At 34.0% G+C, this 21,773-nt stretch overlaps 1 protein-coding gene across 1 annotated transcript; it reads left to right on the forward strand.

Moving 5' to 3' along the window:
• The first annotated feature begins 1,086 nt into the window (after window positions 1-1,086).
• On the forward strand, window positions 1,087-20,860 carry L (zinc finger protein Lobe). The gene is made up of 8 exons (XM_089095894.1): window positions 1,087-1,145; window positions 2,063-2,282; window positions 9,556-9,698; window positions 12,381-12,497; window positions 15,800-15,952; window positions 16,351-16,354; window positions 16,416-16,605; window positions 18,515-20,860. Exons 1-8 carry the CDS (start codon window positions 1,087-1,089, stop codon window positions 20,785-20,787), a joined length of 3,159 nt encoding a protein of 1,052 aa, XP_088952020.1. The 3' UTR covers window positions 20,788-20,860.
• The last annotated feature ends 913 nt before the right edge of the window (window positions 20,861-21,773 follow it).

Below are 21,773 nucleotides of genomic sequence, written 5' to 3' on the forward strand. Positions count from 1 at the left end.
GTTGCGAATTGAATTTTTCGAACTGGTGCATTTCTTGGGGTGTGGGGGTGGATCTTACATTCAGCGCATTTTCACTACAAAATTGTCACTTTTGGCACATTTTCATTTTATGGCGGCGCGATTTTAAACCAGACATCTGACAACACTGGTTTACAGTGTGGTCGTTTACGTTCCTCTAGGTAGAAAGGATTTCAAAATTAAGAATATTACACAATGAGTGTTTAGAAATGAATGGGTGTTATATGGACAAAAAAAACTGTTTAAAAGAGTTTGCCTAGATCAAGGGCACGAATGGAAGGGTAAAGAGGCTTTAACCCCTTCTTCTTCCCTCTTAGAAGAAGAAAGTTTTACAAAAATGTCAAAATCGCGTATTATTGTGAAAACACAATGTAGTCTTTTTGGCCAAAAAAAGAAACAAAAATTCAACCCTTAGCCCCTCCCTCTAAAAACACCCCGAGATATACCCCATCCCTTGTAAAAAAAAGTCTCTACGAGCACCCTTAGCTAAGATCATTCACCCTGCTGTTTCTTGATTCATCCAACTTAGTTCTGTCGCTTTAATACCGTTGCTTTTTTTTCTGTCTTTCCCCTTTCATTTTTCCCTTTTTAATGACGAAACTTTAAAGCACCTTTAGCTACCGGGTACAATTAGTCATCAGAAAGTAACACCATGAAATATCTATGAAATTAATACCATTTCTAAATCGCTTTTAAAGACAATGATTTATAGTACGTCTGTTAACTGTTCCATCGTTTACATTACGATTCTCAGGTTGAAACTAACTATCAGTTAAATTAGAATGTCTACCAACTAATTTGTTTGAAAAATGACTTTGACGTTAGTTTCGGTATTTTTTGTTTATAATTATTTTTGGATTTTATGCCACTTAACATGTGTGGGAACCTCATCAGATTGCTGACCATTTGTCATTCGTGGTCGGCTGACATAAATCCTGCATGCACAATGTAGTAAACAGCAGTTTTCGTAGCCATTTCTAGCCATAACCATTGGGGGAGGTCCGACGTATTCTTCCTCTGGCTCACTTTACTGACTGAGATCAAGGTCGCAATAGAAATTGTTATGAAATGGGTAACATCATGAAGAAAATAGGTAGAGTTGATGCAAAATTGACCAACCGAGTATGGTGAGAACTTGGTGTTTTGTGCCAAAATTTTATTAACTCCATCTCTTAATAACTGTCCGAGTACACTTTTACTTAGTGCAGTGCCGTCAATTCACAAAAGTGTTGGGGGAGGGGTAAGTTTCTGTTATTTAATTACTTCAGCAAAAATACCACAAAAGGCCTTTTCAATTGTTGATATCCCCCCCCCCCAAAAAAAAAATTGAGAACTTGTAATATTGGTGCTTTGTACCGAAATTTTATTAACTCTATCTATTAATGACTGTCCGGGTACAGTTTTACCTAGCGCAATACCGTCAATTCACAGAAGTGTTGGGAGGGGGGGTAAACTTCTGTTATTTAATTATTTCAGCAAAAATAACACAAAATGCTTTTTCAATGGTTTATACCCCCCCCCCCCATTTTTTTTATTTAAGGTGGGAATCTTGAGGGGAAAATACCCCCTCCTCAATTGACACCTCTCGAAATATGTAACAGTCATTAGCAAAATACAAAACTTTCATTATAATTAATATTTATATGCACTATCCATATAAGTTTTCTTATCTTGCTACTAGCCCTACCAATGAGGGGTTGGCGATAAGACTTTTCGGAAACATGGTTTAGAAAATATGGTCTCTACAGCAAAACCCAGGCACTTTGGATTGCCAATACTTTAGCTTCCTATCAATAGTTATTATTTTTCAGGGTATGGTGTTAAGTGTGTTGTCCTTGAAGTTGGACTCCCCGCTTCTTTGACTTCCTTCACTTCATTTTGGCATTTTTTTTTTCTTGCGTTTTGTAATTCTCATTTTATGGGCTAATCTTACAGAAAAATATTAAGGAGGTTGGAATTAAGCATTGTTTTGTAATGATTGGTACTCCATTGCTTTAAATCCTATGAGTCCAGAGTTACCAACATTTTACCTTCCTATCGTTAGTTATCATGTTTCAGGTATGCTGCTAACTGACATCTCCTCGGGGTGGAATACTTCGATTCCAGCATCAGGACCAAACCTTCAAATTGCCACTTCTTTGCCACCCCCTTCCAGTATTGGGATAGAATTGAACAATGGAGAGGATATCCAGGTGGCTCCATATTCGTGTCCATTCTGTGATAAGAATTTTGCCCGGCAGTCTTTGTTAAAAAAGCATGAACAGGTGTGACTTCTTTTTTATTATTTAAATAGGCCGTTTCAACCGTTCAACCGTTTACAATAGGCCGAAATAAGCCAAAATCTGAATATTATTTAAAACACTCCAAATCTTGTCTCCGAATGGGGGAGGGGGTCATTAAGAAGGATTTAAGGGAAATGGGAAGTTCTTGGGACGGGGATTAAGAGTGAAGCTTTGAATAGATAGGGCTGCGGGAGGAACGTGCGAAACTACGTTGGCCTCTATCGGCTTGATGCCAAAGTGAGTTGTTAGCAGTAATCAAAATCCGGTATCTGAAATCAGAATAAATTATGCACATAGAAGTCTTGATTTAATTAGATTTCGGTACTCCTGTATTAAACGTACTCTTTTATATATTGCAATGGAAACCAGTCACGAGAAATCCATTTTTGACAGGTTTATTCTCGACACCGATATACAGTAATGCAATCCATAGCGTGGTTTTCATTGCGTAAACGATATTTAAACTGTTGTTTTTTGGGGTTGAGGGGGGGCACCTAGGTTAGGTTAGGTTACGTAATAATGTATGGTATGCTGAACAACCCCCCCCCCCCCCTCCACCCCTAATGTGCATACACATATTTCTAAACTATTATATATTCATCCTATTTTATTTTATTTCATTAGCATTAACCAAACTAGCAGAATATAAAAGAGTACGTTTAATACAGGAGTACCTAGATTTTGAATTAATACAAGAAAAATTCAATAATTCAACTAACAGTTATTAATCCAATATCTAATTCACATTCTTTTTTTTGAAATTTGTGCTTATTACTTGCGATCTTGCCCACCTTCGTCTATTCTGTGGACCTTGTTTTTTTTTTTTTTTTTTTTTTTTTTTTTTTTTTTATGTGTGTGTGTGTTTGCTGAGCAATCGTGGAAGGGTTTACCTTCATTCGATTGCATGTTTGCAATGGAAGTGACGAGTGTAATAAAAGAAAAACATAAAGGAAAGTGCTGCCTTCTAAATCTGAATTCTTTTATAGCTAAAAAAAAAAGTTTGGTCAAATTTACTGTCATGTTTTTTATTTCTTTTTCTTCTTTTCTCTTTTTCCCCTCTTTGCCTGCTTCAATTGACTTACGTTAATGTTCGATATATTCTTTTCTCTTCCTAGTGATATTTTTCTTTTATATTTACTAACAGATTTATTTCTTTTTTTACTCTCTGGTTAAATGTTTTCTGGATATCTTACGGTTCTTAATATTGCTACTTATGGATTTACGCTACGGTACTTAAGTATGCTTAAGTAGTGCTTAAGTATGTAAAGTCCTTTATGATTTGCCAAATAAGAATAGTTGACCAATCAGTAACGAGTAATATATACTGAATCTGTTTCTTAAGCTCTTAATTAGAAATCTAAAATGCTAGTCTTTTCATATGTTTTAGCAGGTGCACACGGGGATTTTTTTTTTTTTTTTGGGGGGGGGCATATATAAAGAAAACATGAACAAGTGAACTGTATAGGAACTTCTAATTTCAAGGGCAGCAGGGATCCCTTCTTCTGCGGACATGCCTGATTTTTTAGCTTAAAAAAAAACACTAAAAATAAATTTGAGAGCACTCGAAAAGAAAGGATGTAAGTTTCTCAGTGGAAAGCTTGCGGAACATTGAAGGGTTTTACAAAAAGTCTAAACAACCAAAAACCTAGAGCATTTATACCTTTCATACCTTCTTGAGTTGTTGGATTTCATATGTTTTTACGTTTTTGTTTTGTTAACATTTCAACCACGTTTAAATTTGGCACTACCAAAACAGCATAGCTGCGAGTGGTTCTTTTTCATTAATATTTAATTAAAGATTTTTCTAAATTTGTCAATATATATTTGAGTGTTTAAATTTCCACTTAACCAGTTAAAATGATCAGATTTCATTTGGACTGTACCTGATACACAATTTAAAGATTAATTACTAAGTCCCTGTTGTCACCCATACTTTTGTGGGTCTGTTCTACCCCTTGTAGAATTTGTGATTTTTTTTTTGCTTTACCCGTGAATTTTTAGTGTTTCCAACTAAAAAAAAATTGAATACTTTTTAATCATAGCTTAAACATTTGTTTACTATGAATAAAATTTTAAAATCAAATTAAATTTCAAAGTACTCAAAAAGAAAATTTTTAAATTTGCTTAGCAAATGCCTCTCTAAATAATGGTTTTTGTGGAAAAGTTCGACTTAAAACCGGATCAGGAGCTTTATATTTCTAGTAATTTTCTTCTAGTCTAACGTAGAAACATAAAAACTTCTTAATTTAGCAAGAAGATTGCTCAGCAGGAACCTTTCGGAAGAATGGTTGTGTAAGAAAAATCAACTGTTACTTTTGAAATTGTTCAAATTTTTGGTTTTTAGATCTTCTCAGCAAAAATCTCTCTAAAAAATGAATGTTTTTTTTAACAATTCAACTGGAAACTGCTTTAGCAGTTTTATATTTCTAGTGATTCTCTTTTAGTCTGACATAAAAATAAAAAACTTCTTTTAATTTACCACAAACATTGTTTATTGTGAATTAGATTTTTAAGATAATATGTTATTTTTAAAGTGCTCGAAAACAAAATGATGAAATTTTCTCATCAGAAACCTCTCTTAAAAATGTTTTGTAACAAGAAAAACTGAAAATCAATTGTTAGCAGCTTTATATTTCTTTTGATTTCTTCTAGTCTTGTTATTTTGTTCTAATACTCGCAGTAGGCCTTTCTGTACGATACTTTTTTGTAACTTTAATGCGTGATTCTGCGTGTTTCTGAAAAAAAAGATTCATTATTTAAATATAATTTTTCGACAGTCGTATTTTGTATAGTTGATTTTTTTTTATAGTTAACAGACGCATTTGCTAGTCATAGATAAAGCTATTTAGATCAAATTATTTTTGAAATGGCTAAAAATGAAAATACTGAGATTTCTCAGCCAAAACGTTTCTAAAGAACATTTTTTAAGCAATTCAACTAAAAACTGCTTTACTACCTTGAAATTTCTAATGATTTTCTTCTAGTTTCTTATGAAAATGCAAAAACTTCTTCAATTTACCATAAAGGTTTCTTTATTGCATAATAAATTGTAAATTTGTAAGTGCTCAGAAATAAAGTAATTAAATTTCCCAACAGAAACTGAGAGGTTTGCTGACATAAATTTTTATATACTTATCATATGTTGATTTCTAGTTAAATATGTTGATTTTCAAGTAACATTAAAAATTGGATGGCCATGAAGATTTTTTTTTTTAATTTAATACAAGTTATAAGAAACAAACAAATGAATTTTATATTCTTCGTTTTAGTTTATCAAAGTCAAATCAACAGTTAAAAATACAAATGTGATGTTGCATTGAATTTAATTGACAAAGCTGCATCATATCTGGTATCAAAATAGTGCAATAAAATAAATACACGTAAAAACTTTTAAATTCTTAAATGTTTTTCTTCTTTAAAAAGTTGGATAGTTGTCCATCCATGACATATGTATCTAAAATATGCAAATTATAACATTACATAATCAAGATTATAATGGTGTATAAATCTCTCGCATTTTAACTACACCGAGGAGAAGAGATAAAATGGGTTTGATGGACAGTTTCATTTTGTCTAAAAACTTGCAAGGGTTTATAAGAAAAGCAGACAATAGGTTTTGATAAAGCAATAAATCTTAAATTTTTGTGCGCCTCTGAGCAAGCGAATCCATTATGGGCGGCCAAGTAGTTTTTGTCTCGATGGGTTAGCATCAGTGTTGCCAACGCTTTGAAATAAACCCTACCAGTTTTCCGATTAAAATTGTACCGCAAAAAAGAAATTTGTATCATCGGAACAGCAGGTTAAAAATTTGCCATAATAATATGAACATTTTCAATAAACTAAAAGTTAGGACATATGTTTGATTCAAAAAAGAGCAAGCAAAACCTTAATGTAGCTCGAAATCTGACTGTACCAAAAAATTTCCAAATGTACTGCACTGTGCCAGGACCTCTAAATTATACCAAAAATACAATTTTACCGTGTTGGCAACGCTAGTTAGCATCCGTCGTAGCAAACTAGATACAATTCCTGTCGCAGTATCATTCTAGGTGTTAGACTATTTTTAGTTCATTTTCAGTGCTAAAAAGCTGTAAAGTTCATAAGATTGTTGAGAACATGTTTTATCAAGTAATAGATCATAAATTTTAGTGTTCGGGAAGGCAAGAAATTTTTTCTCGATAGGTTTGCATCCAGGGTTGCTCTTTGGCACCCCTGGGTCCAAGTGTTTTTTGCACCCTTAGGCCCAAGCGATTTAAGGAGAAATTCCTGAATTTTCGAGGATAGTGGAAGCCCTGAACAAAAGGCAACTGATGAGTGATGAGGAAAAGGAATGGAACAGAGAGGTGATACCGAGCTCTCAGCTGTCATTCTTGGGACACACCTGACAATTATCACATCAGTCCAGTTTTGTTAAGAAAAAAATCGCTCATTGTTTGTTTTTTTTGCACCCCTCTGCATTGTGCGCCCCTAGGCTCAAGCCTACAGGACCTATGCGTAAATCCTGACCTGGGCCTATGCCTGTTAAAATTACTTTTCAAGTGTATTTTTCGTCATTTTCAGTGCCAAAGAATTTGGAAAGTTTGTAATAAAATGGATAATAGGTTTAATAAAGCTACAAATCTTAAAAATTTGTGCGCTTATCAACATGCAAATCTATTCTGGGCGGTCAAGTAGTTTTGCCTCTCGATAACATTCATCCAAGGTTGTCAGTTGGATACATTGCCTGTACAATAGCATTTTTAGGTGAATTTTTCTGTTAATTTCAATACACAAAGTTGGCTAAAGTTTATAATAAAACGGACAAGAGGCTTAATACAGCAAGTAGTAGCTGCAAAGTAGTTTTGTTCCAATATATTTGCAGCCAGCTTTGCCATTTTGATAATTTATCTGTCCCAGTAACATTTTATGTTTATTTTAAGATTATTTTCAGCTGAAGTTTAAAATAGAACTGGTTATTGGTTTCGCAATATAGTAGATTTTAAACTTTTGTATTTTCACGTGAGCAAGCAAAATGGATGCTCAATTAGTTTTTCTCAGTTACCCTGGCACCAAGGTTACTACCCGTTTTCAGGCCCCGGGTTTAAAGAGTATTTTAAGCTGGTTCAGCAAAAATCATTTCTCAGACTCTCCGCGTTCAACCCACGAAAAGTTTAAAGCTTTTAAATCTACATGCTCCAAGGGTGTTGAACACGGGGTTATTTAGAATTGGAACGCTTCAAAATAGCATAAAAAAAATTATTACCGACTCCAACTCCCTTGAAAGTATAAAGCACCGTCTCCAAACACATTGTTGGTGTATCTCCGTTGCCTCAATAGCTACTAACAATATTGTTATTAGCCAGATTATGCTATCTCGCGGAAATGATATTGTTGACAACACAAGTTGCTGGTAGCAGTTCATGCAAACGTATCAAGAGTGTGGAATTGAAAATAGCAACTTCATGTAGATAAACCTTAAAAACAGTATATTAAGCTTCAAAAAAGGCATAAAAATTTAAGTCAAATCGTTTAACAAAAAAATATCACCAGCAGTTATTTGTTAAATGAAGACATTTCCGCTTTCTATTTCTTCTTTAATGTAGCGAGGTGTTTGGACCACCGCCACATTTTTTTCCTTTTTCAATTTCATTATTTTGCGCTCAAAATTCATCAATAATATTCTCCAACAACATTCTGAATATTTAGAAAATTCCATCAACAATTTTTAGTGGCAATTTTCTCTTAGCTCACGGAAACACGGTTGTTAATAACAATTTTCCATTATAGAAGCGGAAAAGGCCTTATTTCAAGCTAAACTTGGAAATGCAGTGCTGCAGTGGTTTCTAACTTGTTTGATCACGCAAATACCCTTTTTAAGCACGCTTTGTTATCAAAAACAAACATTTTAAAGGCTCTTCAGGACCAATATAGACAGTGCCTATTACAAAACTTGTTATTCTTTAGTCTTGACTAAATAGAAAGTATTTACAGAATTAGTGTACAAATCTGAAAAACATACATTACACTGGGTGACAAATTTTGATGTTTGCTTGTTAAATAAGATTACTTAGCCCTTGTGCATTAGCTAATATCATGGTGGCCGAGCGGCAATTCACCAGTCACAGCCTGTAGAATGGCGTCCATGAGTGACAAAAAAGAAAGAAATTACATAATCATAGGGAGGATCTTTCCATGGAGGAATTTTTGTGGGGGAAGGAAATTTTCCATGTAGGGGGAACTGGATTTCCCGGTATTATTTAAAAAACAATCAGAAATTAAATAATTTTTTCAACCGAAATTAAGGAGCAACATTAAAAGTTAAAACGAAAAGAAATTATGACGTCTATGAGGGGGGGGGGGTTGCCCAATCCTCAATGCCTCACACTTTACGCTAGAGTTTTTTTTGTAGGACTTTTAAAAACGCGTAGTATTGTAATTAAACGGCCCTTGTGTTTCAGGAGTCATTCTCAAATAATTGGAACAAAAAATCAACTTAAATAATTGAAACAAAAAGTCACACAAGGCCCAACTTTTCCATATCGTCACTTTAACGCAGTGAGGTCGGATCTGGAACAGATCCGACTGTTCCGACGTGGTTCCGACGCAGGTCGGAACATTTTACATTTTGTTACTTTCGAAATAATTGCTCAAATCGTTTAATAAATTTCTCTTAAAGAGAAAATCACCGGGGCGATGTATGTTTATTCACACTTAAATAGTCTGGTCTACCTTGCTCTATTGTTCATTCCTTTGAGAACAGCTTAGCCAACGGATTTTGGCATTTTTTCAAAACCGTAGAAATGTCAGATACAGCGTTTTGACGTTATAGACTCAATATATCCCTGCAGATGATCATCTCTTGAATTAACTGACCCATCAGAAATCATATGCCTATCATGTCAAAAGCCTTCAATGAAATTGGCCTGAATTGGACCTTGAAAATTGGACCTTGAATTGAACCTCTCAGAGTGTTTGGTAGTTAAAGTGAAATGAGACTTTTAAGTTATCATGATGTATAATTAAAGCAATTTTTCCAATGGGGGGGGGAGGGGCATTTGCTCCTCCTCCTTTTTGCTCCTCAATAGATTAAAAAATACCTTTTTTTGGTATTTCCATTGAAATAAAAATGCCCCTCGTAGATTCTGAAAAATATATTTTGTCCACTGCATCATTCATTCTCGTTAATCTGTGCCACTGAATTCAAAGTATTAGCCTTAATTCATCAATTCAAGGTGACAAACACTGGAATACAAAAACTTAATTACACATTTTTCAGACGCATAGTGACCAGCTTCCTTTTAAATGTGAGTACTGTCAGCGGTTGTTCAAACACAAGCGTAGCCGTGACCGACATGTTAAGCTGCATACTGGCGATCGAAAATACAAATGTGAACAGTGTGAAGCCGCATTTAGCAGAAGGTAAAGAGATAAAAACTGTTCACTTTGCTATTTAATTTGTGAAGAAAAAAAAACTGGACTTCCCTGAAGAATTTTACTTGAATTATTATTTATATTAGAGTAAAAATAAATGAATCAATTAATTGGTAAAACCAAATTTACCTTCAAAAACTTGTTACACAAGTTTTATCGAACAAAACCATAAGAAAATATGCATTTTAAGACTTTTTGTTTTTTTTTTAGATGTTCTTTCCTTTTGACAATATCAATTTCTTTATTGTTCGTAATGCTAGTATCGATAAACAATATAATCAAAATTTAGATCTAAAAAAGGAGAAATTTTTGCATCGCTTCAAATAAAAGTAATACATTGCGCAATATCTTCATTTTATTTCTTACATCTTGGGTGCGGCACCGGCACTTGTTTTGCTTCAAAAATTGTTGGTTTTTACAAAAATTTTCGACAATTCCTATAATTACAGGTAGTTGGAAGAAAAATTACTTACGATCTTGAAGGGCATAAGCGGTTAAGAGAATCAAAGCAGCTTTTCCTAACTAAGGAAGTCGTCATGTCAGGCAAAAGAAATGATGAAGAATGTGGCCCAAATTAAGATCCGTAAAGTAAAAAGTGTATCCCCGGATTTGAGCTGAAATGTGTCATAATGTTTTCTTTTTTTAGCTATTTTCATTAAATATTGCAAGCAGGGAATAGTAGGAGTTTTAAGTTTAAAAATGCTTTAATTTTAAGATATTTTTATTCTGCACATTTTTGTGATTTGTTTGTTTATATTAGTATGGCAAGTCCTGCTCAGGCGTCGTAGATAAATCACCAAAGACCTCGTCAAATAGATCACAAGTGTGGTATTTAACTAAACAAAAAAGAAAAAAGATTCGTTCTATCTAATCAGCATTGATTATAATGAATTTCACGAAAATTGAATACTGTATTGGTCAGCTCGCTGATCAATTTAAATTAATTATGCAACCCAACAGTATAATCACAAAGTTGAAGAAAGTGTTCTGCTTCAGGCACCACATTCACATTTACAATAGACCAGTTTACTAAGTTCGATGATCGCCAACATCGTTGAGAGAAAAAGATGCAACGGTACCTATTTTTGAGGCAATCACTACCTCTCAAAAAAATCTTTGAGACAGTCTTTGAGGACAGCCAATATTTTCAACTTCAATAACTAAAGGAATATTTAGAAAATAGCTATAAAATAAAATAAACAAAACAAAAATTTAGGAACAAGTAACGTATGCAGGAATTTCTTTTGGAGAGGAAATAGAAGACATCTTATTTGATAATTTCAATAAGAAGTGCCTAGAAATTCGGGAAAATTTTGGAAATCCCTGATAGGAAGAGTATTTTTGTGCCTAAAACAAGAGAGAATATTTATTAGTTTTTCAAAAACTCACTTAATTTGCACCTAATATTCCTCTAGGGGCTCCTTATCAGCTGGTCAGAAGGGAGACAAGGGTGATATTCTGCTGACTAATGGCTTTCAGTTTGTGACTAGCCGAAGGGTGCCAAACTGGTGAGCATTTGGAAAGTGAGGCCTGGCCCAAATTGGAAAGTGGCTCAGGATAGCTGTTTTTATGGCCAGGTTTAAATGATAGCCTTATGGCATTGAAATAGCCTTTATACCCCTGGTCGCATATCAAATGGTTCGAAAAACGGTTTAAGTACATTTCGCTTGAAAACCACCTGATATATTTTTGCATTGTGAACACCTAATGAAGCCACATGGTTCAATTATACATTGTTAATCTTTAAATATTTGGTAATGTTTGGGTTTTTGATAGGAAGATTGATACAGCAAAGAGCTGAAAACCCCTATTTTCATCTCCTATAATGTTTTAAATGTTTTTGTGCGCCCTTCCATTTCAGGGTGCGATGATAATTGAGCACACATTTATAGCTTACGTGGCAGTGTATCTGAATATCAAAACTCCCTGATCACGGTCAATCAAGGAGGGGCCAGTAGGAACAAATAACTCTGGAGGCAATTCATTTCTTTTGAGCACAATGATATTGCAGTGCACAGTTTGGCTATAATAATTCAATAGTTGCTATGTTATATGGCACACTAGTTCAGTCTGCAGGGAATACTACTCTTACTCCTCTAAAATAGGGCGAAAATAACTTCAATATTAAAAACTCCTTTAATATTAAATAAATTTAGCATAAAAACCTTGATATTAATATAACTAGGATTAAAAAAGTGAGATAATTGTCAATTTAAGCCAGATTTGTTTCCGAAGCCTAGATAAGCCTGCAGTGTTAACGCCACTTGATCTCCATGTTGATTTTCATTGGTAGAGGTAATCTAAATATCAGTTTTTCCATTATGTCTTTTTTGTTTTCTCCTTCCTTTTTATTATCTGTCTGACTACTTTTACGATTATTTACTAATGGAGGAAGTTGCTTTGAAAGATAAGTCTCGGAAGAAAAAGTTTAACAAATATAATTTAGAATAATACAGTGTTAATATAATTTCTTCGCAAATAGAAACTAGAGGCCTGTTAACATAACTAAATTCAGTTACCAAGTCTAGATGGGTCTACAGTGTGGACGCCATTTTACCTCCCTGCTAATCTTCAGTAGGAAAGTAATTTAAATTTTTAGATTGACAATTCTTTACTTCTAATCATAGCTTTCTGTAACTATAAAAAATTTACGATCATCTTTTCTTTCAGTGACCATCTTAAAATTCATATAAAAACCCATGATTCAAGGAAACCATTTCAGTGTTCCTTATGTCAGCGAGGATATAACACAGGAGCAGCCCTCACATCTCACATGCTTAACCACAGGTAATTAAAATCTATTTTATTTCAAAACTTTTATGTCTTTTTCATAATAATGGTTTTATTAACAGCTTCTCTGTTTAGGTTTCAATTATCTCGGAAATATTTGACTTGTTTTATGATTCTGTGTTGGCAATTTCATCTAGATTCCTATTAACCTTGAGTAGATTCTTGGGCGAAGGTTTGATTATAACTACTTCATATAATCTTTAAGCTTTTTATTTGAAGATCTTAATATTTTGATCGCTTATTTAGTGAATGAATATATTATAAATTATTTTTTCATAAAATTCAACAATAATACTTGAGCCACATTATAGTCACACAGAATTTTGCGCATTCAAAGGGCTAATAGCGTACCGCGTATGTAACTTGTGAGTTGAGCAATGTTCAACTTTCATGTGTATTTTTTGAATTTAGAATGGAAACTAAGAAGGGCAGTTTTTCCATCAATATGATAAACCTGGCCAAAATGTTTGTGAGAATCTTGCAAATCAACTAGTGAAAACAAAATATCAGCTGTAAATCTTTTCTTTATCAACAGAAATTTTCATTATGAACTTTATCCTTTCTGGCGCGGCATAAATTGTACATAGCTTTCTAATCATTCAGTAATTGTAGGCATGTTTTTAGCCATATTTACTTGCAGTGTTACTAACTGCACAGTGACGTCAATTCAGGAAAACTAGGGGTGGAGGGCAGAACGCTGAATGTGTTTTTAAAAGTTTAGGCAGAGGGGGGGGGGGCATTTTTTTGGTTTTTCCATTTTTAATCAAAACTTCGAAAAAAGTGATGTACTAGTTTCGCGAACAATACAGTTTCCAAAAAACATTACTCTTTGACATTTTCAAAGTACTCTTAAGTTAAAAACGAATTTTCATTTTTGGATTGTTATAATACATTAAAGAAATTGTAACATAAAAACCGATTCGAGTTAAAGAACAAAAACACAATTTGGAGATTAATACATTCTAAATAGCTACTATTTACATCTTCTTTGTTTGGATATAGGACAAATTCAAACAGTAAAAGTGGGCTTTACTTTTGGATTTGAAATGGAAAAGACTGTTTATGTCATTTAAAAACACCGGTACTTTCCCATTATATGGGCCTCTAGGGTTAACCGCTGTAGAGTAGGCAATGATAAAACCCGTTTTTGACGTGTTAACTGCTATAGAGTAGGCAATGATAGTGTGGTTTCCATTACGTACTCGATAATAAACTGTGTTTTTGAGGGGTTTAGGGGGGGAAGGAACCTAGGTTAGGTTAGGTGAGGTTAGGTTATGTATTTAATATATGCTATGCTTCACCCCCACCCCCACCCCCACCCCTAATGTGAAAATATATAGCCCAAATTTGTTTATAAACTACTATATATTCATCCTATTTTATTTTATTTCATTAGCATTAACCAAACTTGACTTTTTAGAAAGGCCCATATAATGGGAAAGTACCGAAACACCTCATACCAATAGAATACTGTCAATCAGTCCAAACATCATGCGCGTAAACGGTTATCCCTGATCCCTAAAAATGGGAAATATGTAAGGGCTGGATTAAAATTAAGAAAAAAAGAAAAAAAAATGCAAACCATTTAAGTGATGGAACGGGATTTAAACCTTCCACAGCTTCCAACTAGAAAACTTGAAGACTGGGTATCTGTTTCCAACTGATCAATTTAATGTCATCTGAAACTAAATTACCCTGAACGATTATTTATTCAGCGAAAGTGTTAAGCCAATTGTTTTACGAAAGCCTGATGTTAGAGTTAACGAAAATTTGTTTTTTCTAAAAACTGTCTTAAAGCAAAGAAAAAACAAAGTTTCTATTTAGTTTTTTAATATTGAAAATGAACTACGACTTTTCCCTAACCCGTCTTATTGCATTTATTTTTTCATTGTTTCAATGCTTAGTTTATGTGCAACCTTATACAGTCCAGTTTAAAAGTAATTTTAAAAAAATGGATCTAAACTTAACTATGTCTTAAGCGTATCTAGCAATTTCATTTTGCCAGGAATAATGTCCAAGTGGCAACCCTGCTCAAAGAAAAGGTAAGAAATATATTGCCTGATATCGCTCCATTTTTGAGTAAATTGAATCCAATTTTTATTCCTGTTTCTTGATAAATAAACCAGGACTGATGGAATCAGATCAGGTTATACATATATTATATATTTGTAGACGATAAATAGGCAAAGATTTAAAGCTCTTGATTTTGTTTTTCTAACACCAACGGATTTTTGCAGTTGAACCTGTTATTTTTTGTCATTAAGTGTCTCAAAAGTTGAAATTGAGCCCCTAGGCTACCTATAATAGGAGACTTCGATTTTCAGAAATCACGTGCATCAAGTGGTACGTAACAATCGTGGTAAAAGTATACCAAATGTGGCGAAATTCTGCCAAGCATTACGGGCAATGTGCCATGTGTGGTGAAACTGGCACACGTTTTGATAAGAAATGTACACAAGGTGGTGAAATGTGGATGACCCTTCAACCTCTGAACCTCAGCAAGGGCACAGGGGTATTTGTCCCCTTCCTAGGGTTTGGAAGATGCATTTTTTTCATTGAAAAAGTAACTGTTTATGGAATTGTCCTTAAAAAAAATCAAAAGAGCGACAAAATTTCCTCCTCGGGTAGATTTTGAGACATAAACCTCTCCCTAAATTTTCGTGAATCGGTACCCCCACTCCCCTCCCCCTAACCCTCAGTATTTTATTTAATATCCCTCTATATTGCTGAATGCTCGAGATGGCTTCTAAAAAAAACTCAATCAGCACCACCTAGCATTTCAAATCCGTATCCAAAAGTTGTCTTTCAATTTATTCTCTACAGCTAGATTTCAGAATTCGCTAGTTATTATAGCCCGGCAATAACCATTTAGTTATTTTAATTCAACTTAATTTGCAATTTTTGGGTAGTTTTACAAAGTTGACAGACAGGCAACATCTTGTCGACGTTTTGATCTTTAACACTTAATTTGCGCCTTTTGTATAAACTTGCAATAGCACTTCGAGCATATTTTTTGTGGCATCTTTAAATATAATACTAAATTAACCAATTGTCAGCTTTTAATAAGTTAATTAGTTGAATTTTAATGCTCCTTAACATTCTCGAACAGAAACAAACCATCGTTTTTCTAACAAATGTCATCAATTCACTTTCCATTTTGTATTTGCTGCCAGACTTAATAATTTATATGTCGACAACGAAAACAACGGACTATTCTCTTTCTGTCGTCGACAAAAGACCTTTACTTGTGGCTTATCTTTCTTGAATTTAGTAATAATGCTTACACCTTATCATTGTAGGAGGGAATCCAGCTCTGTATCTTCTACTTCTTCTGTTGCTATGTCTCAGGTTTCTTCTCGAATTTCTCACTCGCCAGCAACAGAAAGCTCTCCTGCAACACCTCCTGAAAGTCCATTAGAAGACGACAATAAAAAGGAGATCGGAAGCCGTTAGCAATCCAGCAATGACAATCAGGTAGGAAGAGAGATACCATATATTATCTCTAAAATTTCCTTGCAATATGAAGAAACTTCCATCCAATTGGAGCAACTTTAAATGACTTTTCTTTTTTTTCCTAAAATTAATTTGAAAAATAATTTTTTTTTTTTACCTTAGCTTTTATCTATTAAAACAAATCCATGTAACAGTGAAAATTTTCTTTGGAGCAAAATAAAATAAAACACAAGACCTTTACTATCTGCCTTAAATAATTGGCAGTTGAAAAATAGCAGTTTGCGAAAATCCATAAATTCGCCTGAAGAAATATAATTACATCAGAGTTATAAACCTATATCTTTTTCATAAAACTATATATATTTTATATGTATATTTTAATTGTCTTTTGTTATAGTTTTGTTATCCCTTTTATATTCTCTTTTATTTATTTTGTTTCACTTAAATTTTATTTCTTTTCAGGAGACAATAAATGAGAAAGTCGAAGTACTTATCAAAGTAGAGAGAACAGCAAGTCCTGCAAATTCAACAAATGAATGCGCAGACCAGGCCTCCTTACCAGCTAGCCCCCATTCTTTAAGATGCCAATATTGTGGCCTAAATGGCTTCGGCAGTTTAGAAGCACTTGGCAGTCATGTACAATCTTTACATGGTAATATTTTTGGGTTTGTTCGCTTGGGAGAGTCACTTTTAGCTGAAGCAGTACAAAAGGCACCATGAAACATTTTTTTCAAACTGAGATTTTATTGGGCCATAAGCCTATTGGGCCATAAAGCCCAATAGGCTTGATCGATTAATTTAATCTTTTCCTGTATAGATAAATAAATATTTATTGCAACAAAATCCGCTTTGGGATATGGCAAAAAAATGACGAAAAATAATAGCACATGATAATAGCACACACAACAAAACATGGTGCAAACATGGTGCAATAGCACACATAACAAAAAAATGACGAAAAATAATAGCACATGATAATAGCACACATAACAAAACATGGTAGATAACAATAACAATGAAAAAACACAACAATTGCAAAACAAAAACAAATATGATCACGCACATTATATCGTAACACTAACTCATATAGTTACACAAAATGCTTTACACATGATAGATAGGTACTAAATGCTTTAAATCCACAAAGGTCATGGCTACAAATAAGAAGAAGATGCTCTTCATGACAAAAATAATAAAAGTAATATAACTAAGCACTGAGAAATACTCTTGGAACATGTTCATTTACACTTTAAGGGCACTCACTTCATCCTTCTATAGTTCATTAGTCTTTTCTACATGCTATTTGAAAAACTAAATTGCTGTTAATTTCTTAAAATGAAGCAATAAATCATAACTTTTTGAATAGCAATGATAAAAATAAATTATGACAGATTAAAAAAGCTGCAGTTTGAGGTGGTCTTCCACGAATACTTTTGAAATATTTAGCCCAAATCTAAATAAATATGAAATACCTTTGTCTACGTAGGACTAGATAATCTTTTTTTTTTTTTTTTTTTTTTTTTTTTTTTTTTTGATTGAAGGGGGATGACTCCCTTTTATTGATGTAACCAAATTAGTCATAGTATAAGAATAGATATGAATCATGCGAATTTTTATGATGATATAATTGGATTATATAATAATTTTGACTATTTCTCAACTTTCCACTCCCAGACTCCCATCCCTAATACCTGGGTATAGTACTAGACTATATACAAATCTTTGAAAAACTCCACATGAAAAAATATGAGAAAAGCCTAAAACCAACCAGATTTGATTAAATTGACTTCAAAAATGAGTTACCTATTTTATTGATAACTAATTCTCTAATAATATGCCTATTTTTTTATTTCATGAACACCGCCTTCAAATGGTGGATAGGTTTCTGGTTTTTAGAAAATTCAATAGTTCAAAAAGTTTATTTTACTATTATCTTTCGTGTTTGGTATATTTGCATTTTTTAGAGTTGTATATGCACATAATAGTTTAAAATTCATAAAATTCTTTGGACTCTTTTAATTCAGCACTTTTTGTATGATCCATCTGGCTGCTTAACTTTATGCCCCCTCTTACATGACGTTTTGAGACTCAGACTCATGACTTTGAGACTCATGACTCAAAGACTCATGACTTTTTATTTAGAGGGTGGTGGTTCTCAACCATATAAAGTCATGTTTAGTGTTTTTTGCTTCATTATACAGCGCTAAAAATGTGCATGTTTTGCAATTTTAACAAGACTCCCTCACATTGGTTCAAAAGACTACCCCCCTGTCTCAGAAGTTAACCCTGATTACGTTACTTCTTATAACTACTATATCACCAATTTACCCAATACAGAGGCATCATATACTGACGAGGCTCAAAAAGAATATAACAGATAAAAACTAGAATGGAAAAATTCTTTTCATCATTTCTCTTTCTGCTCTCATTACCTACCATAATTGTGTTTTATCTTTGATGGCTCTTATCAATTATATGCTTTATTTATCCAATTTATTGTAGACTGTTTTTGCCTTTTTGGTGTTTTTGTTGCTTTATCTTATGTTTTGTTATTTTTTCAGGTCCATCCTGCAGCACCGTAAGCCAAATTTCATCCCCTGGTAGTAATAGTGCTCAGTCAAAAGCAGAAGACAGAGGAGAACAAGCATCATCACCGAGACAAATGGACATGACGCTCTCATATGCCCAACGCCTTTTATTCTGCAGCCTTTGTAGCGCAAGATTCACATCTCCTATTGCACTACAGCAACATATTTTTTCTTCACACAACGCTGTTGATGCATTGCGGCTTTACTACCCCTCATTTGTGAGATACCCAGCTTTAAACGGAATCCCATCCGAAATCACCAAAGATTCACTTGGTGAGCCCCAACTGACTTGCCCACAATGTCCTCTGTCTTTTTGTGACGTTGAGAGCTACAGCATCCATTTGAAAAGTCATTGGGAAACTGCTTTGAGGATGACGCAAGGCTTGTATCCGCAGAGGATAGCATGTACTGAGTGTGGATTAGACATGACAGGGTTCAGTTCCAGTCAAGCTGACGCTCATGCTGCTTCCCATATTTTAACAACTTCTGTTGAATACGGCTGCCAAGCTTGTGTAAAAACATTTACTAAGCCAGATGAACTGCAAAAGCACTTGCTAGATATACATGCCCATCATTTATTCAAATGCTCTCTTTGCGAAGAGGTTTTTGATTCGAAGGTTGTAATTCAAGTGCACTTCGCTGTAAAACACAGTGACGAATGTAAAGTCTATAGATGCACAGTTTGTCCAGTAATATGCAAATCTGAAACTGAATTTACTCTTCATGTCAAAACATCTCACTCCCCAATGCCGAGTTTTCGATGCAAAATTTGTGCTGAAACCTTTTCAGTAGAGTTTCTACTTGAAAGACATATTCAAACAGAACATGGTATCCACCCTGGCTATGGATACCAAGCTCAATTCAAGTGTGAAACCTGCCATGAGCAATTTTCATCCACGGCTATGCTTTTACTCCACATTCAATCAACACATTCAGAAATTAGACCTTGCTCTGTCTGTGGTGAAGTTTTCAGAAGTTACAATGAATTGGAGAGCCACATAAAATTGCACCATGCAATGAATAATTCTACGACTCGTATTAAGTGCAATATATGTGATGACTATTTTGGGTCTCCATTTGAGTTGGCTGAACATAAGCTGAAACACTACAAGAATCAGGGCCAACCGCAATGTTCAAGCTGTAAGGCTGTGATTATAAACAGGGATGATTTTAAAAGACACACAAATTTGCATGCTGGGGAAATGCCATTTTTGTGCATTATTTGCCGACAAAATATTGGATCTGTTCCGGAGCTTGAGCTCCACATGCAGTTTCATACACAAAGTGAAAGCAAGCCTGTAAGCTGCACGCATTGTAGCTCAAAATTTTCAACCGAACAAGAGCTAAGAGAGCATGATTTTTCTCATCTTCTTGTGGGGAAAACTCCAGAATGTAAGCTTTGTAAACAGAGTTTCGAAAACGTTGTCCAGCTACAGCTGCATTTAATAGAACATTCACATGTCGGCTCAGCGAGCTATCCTTGCAGTGTCTGTAGTGCGGTTTTCACCCAAGGGATGTCTTTGCAGAGACATACCATTGAACATGACTTATCTAGCCGTCCTTATACTTGTAATGACTGTGGCCTTAAGTTCTTTTTTTCTTCTGAGCTAGAGCACCACGCAACATCTCATAAACAAAAAAGCCCAAGAGAATTCAAATGTGAAGAATGCTATCAGTGTTTTCCATCATTGTCTATGCTGAGTCATCATAGATTAATTCATGATAATGTGTCAAGTCCTGTAAAATGTCCAGAATGCTCTGCAACATTTTCTGAAGGTTCATCAATGATAATGCACTTTAAAAATGTTCATGAGGCCCTGGTGAAAGAGCCAGAATCGAAGGAGTTCAAATGTGAGCACTGTGGAATGGATTTTCCGTGTCTTTCAAATCTGCAGGGTCATGTCAAACTCCATAAGTCTGATATCTCCTTTCGTTGTGATGTCTGCTCAAAACTTTTCGGTGAGCAGAGAAACCTTCAGACACATATGAGAATTCACAATGGTGAGCGACCTTATGGCTGCAGAATGTGTGATAAGCGTTTTGCTCGTAAGGAAAATCGGAAGGCACATGAAAAATCACACACAGGGATCAAACCTTTCACCTGTTTGGTTTGCTCGCGTGCTTTTACTCGCAAATGCCACTTAAGGGAGCACAAAAAACTTCATGAACGAACTAGTCAATCCACTGAAGAAATGAATATATCAACTGATGACAGTGATGAGGAAGTAAACGTAGATGATGTTTAAATTTATGATTTTACCAGTGACTCGCAATTATTTATTATTACTTTGACCTCGAAATTTCTAAATTAAAACTGTTAATTTTAAATATTTTCCCATTCATACAATAGAATTTTTTTGTTGAAAATCGGATTGTGGAATCGACTGTCAAATTAAAATAATTCAGATTTATGAGATTTGTTCACTCAATGAAAGTAGTAATTAGTTGTATTATTCTAAACAAAAAGTGGAAACTGAGTCTTTCATAAGCTCTTCTGGTCAAACACGCTTTCAGTTTTTTGAACTTTAGTTTCAGAGAATTGATTAACTCATAAACTTATTCAGTCACAAGGATATTCAGTAATGTGCGGATTAAAATAAAATGACACATTTTTTTCTTCAATCGAACGCTGAATATTTGGTAAGCTCTTTGGTAGTTCGATCAATTCCCTAGCAGGGAGGTAAATTTTCTATCCTACCAGTAAAGCGTTACATTTTCAGATTTTACAAATATGGGCAAATATTATAAGTAAGTTATTTTGAGCTAGTTTTATGTATATAATAGTATGTTCCATATGGTACAAATCAGTAATTTTTGATCGTTTTAACTTTCAACTCTGCTCTTATCTTCCCCTGGAAAACTTTTTTAATTAACTTTTGCTAGATTTTCTTAAATATCAAAAAAGCTTGACAAGTAGAACTCTATGAAACTTAGATGATTATAGAAAAAAGGTCAACTTCAGTTTAGTCCGAATAAGGCGCTAAGTTAGGTTTTACATCCTACCTCCCTAAAAAGTTTCCACAAAATTATCCCAAATTTGTCATATAAATAAGAATTCCAAGGGTTATATTATTCCGTTAGAGCCAAAATCAAAACACACATTAATTCAAAAACGTTCAAAAATTGCATAAAAAAAACAAGTTTTTTTAACTGAAAGTAAGGAGTGACATTTAAACTTAAGAAAACAGAAATTATTCCGTATATGAAAGGGGCTGTCCCCTCCTCAACGCCT

This window comes from Artemia sp. Qi Xiang Cuo, chromosome 10, assembly GCF_049724085.1.
Source record: "Artemia sp. Qi Xiang Cuo chromosome 10, ASM4972408v1, whole genome shotgun sequence".
In the NCBI taxonomy this organism is placed as follows: domain Eukaryota; kingdom Metazoa; phylum Arthropoda; class Branchiopoda; order Anostraca; family Artemiidae; genus Artemia; species Artemia sp. Qi Xiang Cuo.

Excerpts from the sequence above, each read along its gene's own strand:
- L (XM_089095894.1), top strand. The coding sequence starts at position 1,087 with ATGGGTAACATCATGAAGAAAATAGGTAGAGTTGATGCAAAATTGACC. Across the intron at positions 1,146-2,062 it reads AAATTGACCAACCGAGTATG|TTATCATGTTTCAGGTATGC; the intron begins GTGAGAACTTGG and ends TCCTATCGTTAG. Across the intron at positions 12,498-15,799 it reads TCTCACATGCTTAACCACAG|GAGGGAATCCAGCTCTGTAT; the intron begins GTAATTAAAATC and ends TTATCATTGTAG.